At 58.8% G+C, this 7,527-nt stretch overlaps 1 protein-coding gene across 1 annotated transcript in view; it reads left to right on the top strand.

Moving 5' to 3' along the window:
* Positions 1-7,527, top strand: part of OBSCN (obscurin, cytoskeletal calmodulin and titin-interacting RhoGEF) — a 172,404-nt gene that overhangs the window by 82,289 nt on the left and 82,588 nt on the right. The window contains 9 exon segments of the mRNA XM_012557952.1: positions 320-583; positions 1,628-1,891; positions 2,282-2,545; positions 3,988-4,254; positions 4,476-4,742; positions 4,822-5,094; positions 5,604-5,876; positions 6,316-6,512; positions 6,788-6,863. Of these exon segments, the coding sequence (XP_012413406.1) occupies positions 320-583; positions 1,628-1,891; positions 2,282-2,545; positions 3,988-4,254; positions 4,476-4,742; positions 4,822-5,094; positions 5,604-5,876; positions 6,316-6,512; positions 6,788-6,863 (2,145 nt within the window).

Here is a 7,527-nt window from a genome sequence, read left to right on the forward strand (position 1 = left end):
CTCCATCTGTGCCAAGCCCCCCATGGGACTCCATGGATGTTTGTTCTCTATCTCACCAGGGTTCCTAGGTTCTCCTAGTTCCTCCACCCTTTGATCAATAGATGTCATGACGTTCATGTTCATGAGGCTCCTGTCCACCCCTCTTTGTCCTTTGTTGAACTCGTGACCATTTGCTCTCCTCACCATTTGTTCATTTGTTAGCTCGTCCATTCCTTTAGTCCTTTGGACGTGTATGTATTTCTTTGTGGGTGTCTGTGTTCTGTACCCAAAGTCCTCCAGACAGTCTGATGTTCTCTGTGTATCCATTTGGCCTTCCCAGCCCTGCCACCCAAATTCATACAAGGTCTGAAGAGTGAGGAGGCCACAGAAGGGGCCACGGCCACACTGCGGTGTGAGCTGAGCAAGACAGCCTCTGTGCAGTGGAAGAAGGGTTCTGAGACCCTGAGCACTGGGGACAGATACTGCCTGAGGCAAGACGGGGCCAAATGTGAGCTGGAGATCCATGACCTGGTTGTGACCGATGCTGGGGAGTATTTGTGTGCGTGCGGGCAGGAGAGGACCTCGGCAATGCTCACTGTGAAGGGTAAATGCTGTGTGTGGCCACGTGGATTAGTGGAGTGGTGTCTGAACCATGGTGTCCTGTGTCACCACCTTCACCCTCTATCTGTGCCAGGCCCCCTGTGGGACTCCATGGATGTCTGTTGTCCATCTCACTGGGGCCTCCTGAGTTCTTCCAGTTTCTCAACACTTTGACCAATAAATGTCATGACGTTCATGTTCATGAGGCTCATGTTCATCCGTGTTTATCCTCTGTCCCACCCATGACCATTTGCTTTCTTCATTTGTTCATTTGTTTGCTTATCCATCCTTTTTGTCCTTTGGAATTTTATGTGTTTCTCTGTGATGTCTGTGTTCTGTACACAAATTCTCCAGTTGTCTGATGTTCTCCATGTCCATTTGGCCCTCACAGCCCTGCCAGCCAGATTCATACAAGGTCTGAAGAGTGAGGAGGCCACAGAAGGGGCCACAGCCACGCTGAGGTGTGAGCTGAGTAAGACGGCCCCTGTGCACTGGAAGAAGGGCTCTGAGACCCTCAGCACTGGGGACAGATACTGCCTGAGGCAGGACAGGGCCAAATGTGAGCTGGAGATCCATGACTTGGCTGTGGCCGATGCTGGGGAGTATTTGTGTGTGTGCGGGCAGGAGAGGACCTCGGCAGCGCTCACTGTGAAGGGTAAAAGCTGTGTGTGGCCAGGTGGATTAGTGGAGTGGTGTCTGAACCATGTGTCCTGTGTCACCACTTCCTGCCTCCATCTGTCCCAAGGCCACCATGGGACTCCATCGATGTTTGTTCTCCATCTCATTGGGGTGTCCTGGGGTTCCCAACTGTTTGACGTCTTGTCCAGTAGATGTCACGATGTTCATGTTCATGAGGCTCATGTCCATCCCTCTTTGTCCTTTTGTCTGCCCATGGCCATTTGCTTTCCTGATCATTTGTTGATTTCCTGGCTTGTCCATTCCTTTGGTCCTTTGGAAGTTTGTGTATTTCTTTGTAGGTGTCTGTGTCCTGTACACAAAGTCCTCCAGACAGTCTCATGTTCTCTGTGTGTCCATTTGGCCTTCCTAGCCCTGCCAGCCAGATTCATACAAGGTCTGAAGAGTGAGGAGGCCATGGAAGGGGCCACGGCCAGACTGCAGTGTAAGCTGAGCAAGACAGCCCCTGTGCAGTGGAAGAAGGGCTCTGAGACCCTCAGTGCTGGGGACAGATACTGCCTGAGGCAGGACGGGGCCAAATGTGAGCTGGAGATCCGTGACCTGGCTGTGGCAGATGCTGGGGAGTATATGTGTGTGTGCGGGCAGGAGAGGACCTCAGCCACACTCACCGTGAAGGGTAAAGACTGCATGTGGCCTAGTGGATCTGTGGTATGGTGCCTGTGCCATGGTGTCCCATGTCACCACCTTCTTCCTCCATCTGTGTCCGATCCCCCGTGAGACTCTGTGGATGTCTGTTCTCCATCCAAATGGAGTCTCTTGGATTCTCCCAGCTCCGTGAACCTTGTCCAATAGATGTCACGATGTTAGTTTTCATGAGGCTCTCTCCATCTTTTCTTGTCCTGGATTTCCCCTGTGACCATTGGCTTCCCTCATCTTTCATCTATTTGTTTGCTTGTCCATCCTTTTGCTCCTTTGGGAGTTTATGTGTTTTTAGTGGCTAACTGTGTCCTGTACACAAAGTCCTCCAGACAGTCTGATGTTCTCCATGTCCATTTGGCCTTCCCAGCCCTGCCAGCCAGTTTCATACAAGGCCTGAAGAGTCAGGAGGCCACAGAAGGGGCTACAGCCACGCTGAAGTGTGAGCTGAGCAAGATGGCCCCCGTGCAGTGGAAGAAGGGCTCTGAGACCCTCAGCACTGGTGACAAATACAACGTGAGGCAGGAGAGGACCAACTGTGAGCTGGAGATCCATGGCCTGGCCGTGGCAGATGCTGGGGAGTATATGTGTGTGTGTGGGCAGGAGAGGACCTCAGCCACACTCACCGTGAAGGGTAAAGACTGCATGTGGCCTAGTGGATCTGTGGTATGGTGTCTGTGCCATGGTGTCCCATGTCACCACCTTCTTCCTCCACCTGTGTCCAATCCCCCGTGAGACTCTGTGGATGTCTGTTCTCCATACAGCTGGGGTCTCTTGGATTCTCCCAGCTCTGTGACCCCTTGCCCAATAGATGTCATGATGTTCGTTTTCATGAGGCTGTCTCCATCTTTTCTTGTCCTTGATTTCCTCTGTGACCATTGGCTTCCCTCATCGTTTGTCCGTTTGTTTGCTTGTCCAACCCTTTGCTCCTTTGGGATTTTATGTGTTTCTTTGTGGGTGTCTGTGTCCTGTACACAAAGTCTCACAGACAGTCTGATGTTCTCCATGTCCTTTGGCCTTCCCAGCCCTGCCAGCCAGATTCATACAAGGCCTGAAGAGTCAGGAGGCCACAGAAGGGGCTACAGCCACGCTGAGGTGTGGGCTGAGCAAGACGGCCCCCGTGCAGTGGAAGAAGGGCTCTGAGACCCTCATCTCAGGGGACAGATACTGCCTGAGGCAGGATGGGGCCAAATGTGAGCTGGAGATCCGTGATCTGGCTGTCACAGATGCTGGGGAGTATTTGTGTGTGTGCGGGCAGGAGAGGACCTCAGCCAAGCTCACTGTGAAAGGTAAAAGCTGTGTGTAGTCATGGAGAGCAGTGATGTGGTGTCTGCTCCATTGTGTTTTCACATCTCTCGTGTCTGTCCCTTCTTGTCCGCTGTTCATCCCATGGTGTTTGTCTGCCTCGCGCTGACTGGAAAGGGTAAAGACAGCGTGTGGACGTGTGGACTGGCATGAGTTCCTGACACCTTCTCCATCCCCAGCCCCACGGTGCCCACACCTTTGTCTTCATTCCTGCTTTGTGTCCTGCTGGTTGCTGTCTGTCCTTTGCTTGACCTTTTCATATCTCTGCTTTCCTTCCCAATGTCTAGACGAGTCCCTGAAGGCTAGAACAGTGCCCAACCTCAGAGCTTTGCCCTGGGAGAAGGGGGTCTGAGGGGACAAGGCCCCATCTTGGGTCTGAGGGGACTCAGACCTCCCCTGGGGTCTGAGAGAGCATGGCTTCTCCCTGGCTAGTCTGGAGGGCAGACAGCCTTGCCTGGAGGGTCTGAGGGGATGCAGCCCACGTTGGAGTCTGAGGGGACTTGGACCTGCCCTCGGAAGTCTGAAGGGACATGATTTTGCCCCGAGAGGTCTGGTGGAGAGACAGCTCTTCCGTAGTGGGGGATCTGTGGGAGACAGCTCTGCCCTGGGGGCCTGTGGGACACAGCCCTGCCCAGGGGTCCGCCATCCTCTGACAGCCTGCGGAACATGATCCTGCTGGGGGCTTCTTGTTTGGAAGGCTGGCATGAGGAACACCCTAGTCTGACCTATGACCCACCCTCTATCTCCCCTCCACCCCACCCCACCCTGCAGCCCAGCAGGTGGTGTTCAGAACCCAGCTGCAGAGCCTGCAGGCCGAGGAGGGCTCCACAGCCAGCCTCGGGTGTGAGCTGTCTGCACCGGACACCACTGTGATCTGGAGCAAGGGTGGGCTGGAGCTGCAGGCCAGCGGGCGGCTGGAGCTGCGGAAGCGGGGGCCTGTGGCCGAGCTGCTGCTGCGGGATGTGCACCGGGAGGATGCCGGGGAGTACAGCTGCACCTGCGGCTCGCAGAGCACCAGTGCCACCCTCACGGTCACAGGTGTGCTCCATCCCCTGACCTGCCCGTGACCGGCCCTGCCTCATCCAGGCTTGGAGGGCCCAGTCCTGTGTGGGCCGTGCCACTGCCCCAGGGCCGAAGGGAGGGTACATGCCCTGCTTGCAGTGGGCATAGCCTGTCCTTGAGGCCGGCCACGATGTGCGCTCTGGGGCGTCGTGGGCAGGACCCGGGGCCTGCCCTCACGCTCCCCGTCTCCCACGTAGCTGTGCCTGTGTCCTTTCTGCGGGAGCTGCAGCCCCAGGAGGTGGACGAGGGTTCGACGGCACGGCTGTGCTGTGAGCTGAGCCAGCCGGGAGCCAGCGTGGAGTGGCGCAAGGGTTCTCTGCAGCTTTTCCCCTGTGCCAAGTACCAGATGGCGCAGGAGGGCATGGCCGTCGAGCTTCGAGTCTGCAACGCCGAGCAGGAGGACGCTGGGGACTACACCTGCGACACGGGGCAGCGGCAGAGCACGGCCAGCCTTTTGGTCCGCGGTGAGCCCCACCCCGCCCCACGTACCTGGCCGGGCCCCCAGCTCGACCAGGGGCCGTGACACTCCTCCCTGGTCCTTAGCCCCCAGGCCCGAGTTCCAGGCCCGGCTGCAGAGCGTGGAGCAGGAGGTAGGTGGCGTGGCCCGGCTGTGCTGTGAGCTGAGCGAGGACAAGCCGGGGGCCTCGGTGCACTGGCTCAAGGAGGGCATGGAACTTCATGGGGGGCCCAAGTACGAGATGCGGCACCAGGGAACCACGTGCGAGCTGCTGATCCACGGGCTTGAGGCCAAGGACACCGGCGAGTACGCCTGCGTGGTGGGCGGCCAGAGAACCTTGGCCTCCGTCAAGGTCAAAGGTGAGGGGCTCGTGGGAGTGTCCCCCCTCCCCCACCACACCACACCCTTGCAGCTCATTTGGGGATGCACCTGGCCTGTCTCAAGCACCTCTCTTGCCAGGTGCTGTCCGTGGGGGTGGCTGGGAGGGGTGTGCCCCATGCCCCTCCATGTCGCCCCCATACCGGTATCCTGGGAGAAGGACATTAAAAGCCTCTGAACTCCTGGTGGGCAGCCGTTGGTGTGTCTTTCCTGAAGGACTTACCGCCCTGGAACCCTGGCCCAGGGTGGGGTTGGCTGCAGGGCTGGGAGGGACCTCTCACCCGCTTCCTGCGGACAGAGGTGCCCCGGTTGGTCTCTGCCCGTGAGGAGCTCACATTCACAGGGGGGAGGTCCTGTGAGCTCGGTGACAGACGCTGTGGGCAGATGAAGCTGAGGAGGGAGGAGGGCGTGGGATGGCCAGGCAGGCTTCCTGGAGGACGAGTGGAGCCAGAGCTGCAGCTGGTCAAGGGACCCGTCTCCCCACCCCCAGAGCCCGAGGTGACCATTGTGCGGGGGCTGGTGGATGCTGAGGTGCAGGCTGACGAGGACGTGGAGTTCCGCTGTGAGGTGTCACAGCCTGGGGCCACAGACGTGGAGTGGCGGCTCCAGGGCCTGCCCTTGCGGAGCAATGAGGTGACTGAGGTGGGCGTGCAGGGCGGCTGCACCCACACGCTGCGGCTGAAGGGCGTCACGCTCGAGGATGCGGGTATTGTCTCCTTCCACGTGGGCCTCTGCACCTCCTCCGCCCAGCTCACTGTCCGAGGTAGTGGGGCCCGGGGCGGGTTGCAGGGCCTCCGTGTCTCTCTGTTGGGCCCATGAGGGCGGGAGGGACAGACAGACAACCAAGGATTCCTGTTCTTGGGGATGCAGGAACTCGGGGAGTGAGGCCCCCGGATGGACAATCTCAAGGTAGCACAGGATGTCAGGGTAGAGAGTGGGACTTGGGGCCTGAGGGTGTGTGTCAGACTGTGGAGGGGCAGGAGGTGGGCTCCCCAGAGGCTCAGGCCAGCCCGCAGTCATCACCATCTCTGTGGGCCAGAGCCCAGTACGCAGTCTCAGCTAGAAGGAGCAGAGGGCGGGTCCCCGGTGTGCGGCCTCTTCAGGAATTTGGGTGGGGGTGACAGGGGCAGGCTCGGGAGGACAGCCGTCCTGGTGGGGCGGGGCTCTCAGACCTGAGCCCTGCCCGTGCCTCCCCCACCCAGCCCCCGAAGTGGTCATCCTGGAGCCACTGCAGGACATGCAGCTCAGCGAGGGCCAGGACGCCCGCTTCTGGTGCCGGCTGTCCAGGGCCCCGGGTCAGCAGGCCTACTGGACTCTGGGCGGGGTGCCCTTGCAGGCCAACGAGATGAACGACATCACAGTGCAGGACGGCGTGCTCCATGCCCTCACCCTGCATAAGGTGGGCTCGCAGGGATCCGCCTCCTCACAGCATTCCCAGGGGCCCTCCCACCCCGGGTTTTAGAAGGGGCAGCCCTGGGGGAAGGTTCTCACTCCATTAAGAAGGGCCTCCACCCACTCACAAATGCCCTCCCTGGAGGGGCTGACTGGGGAGGTGCTGAGCCCTTGCCCTGGCCGTGTGAGCAGAGGTGGGTCGGCCCCGTGCAGAGGCTGCAGAGCCCTCCTGGTCCAGATGGGGCCTGCTGGGGCTGAGCATCTCCGTCTCGGTGTCCTTAGGTAACCCTCGAGGATGCCGGAACCATCAGTTTCCAAGTGGGCCAGTGCAGCTCGGAGGCCCAGCTGAAGGTCACAGGTGAGCAGCCCTGTCCCATGCCTTGCTCAGCCCCTCCTGGGCACAGACCATCTCACCCAGAGGGGCAGTGCCCACTGGCAGCTGTGGGGAGGGGTGTGGCCTTTCAGCAGTGACTGTGCTTGGGAGCCTGTCCACTAAAGCCATGGCCAGGCCAGGCACTGGGGCAGGCTGGTGAAGACCCCACCCTCCACAACCTCCCCCTATGACAGAGGTACGGGCACATACACACACACCCGTGTTAACGTACTCCTACACATCTGACAGGCTCCTGAGTGCTGGTGCAAAAGGAGACCCGTGACACGCGTACAGGTTCACACGTGGTGTGTTAGCCTCAGGCTTTCAAACAGGATTGTAAGGACATAGTCTTTAACTTGGGTTGTATTTCACCTGTAGAGCTGGCCAGCCCCTCCCCTGCTATCCTACTCCTGGTTTTCAGACTGATCCCCATCTATCCATTATCCATCCAGTCATCTGTCTACCATCCGTTCATTCATCCACCATCCATCCATCCATTCATCATCCACCCTCCACCTGTCCCGACCCATCCATCACCACCTATCATTCACCATCCATCCATCCATCCATCCATCCATCCATCCATCCATCCATCCATCCATCCATCCATCCATCCATCCATCCATCCATTTACTGTCCATTCATCCAC

Source organism: Trichechus manatus, unplaced genomic scaffold (genome assembly GCF_000243295.1).
Source record: "Trichechus manatus latirostris isolate Lorelei unplaced genomic scaffold, TriManLat1.0 scaffold00128, whole genome shotgun sequence".
Lineage (NCBI taxonomy): Eukaryota > Metazoa > Chordata > Mammalia > Sirenia > Trichechidae > Trichechus > Trichechus manatus.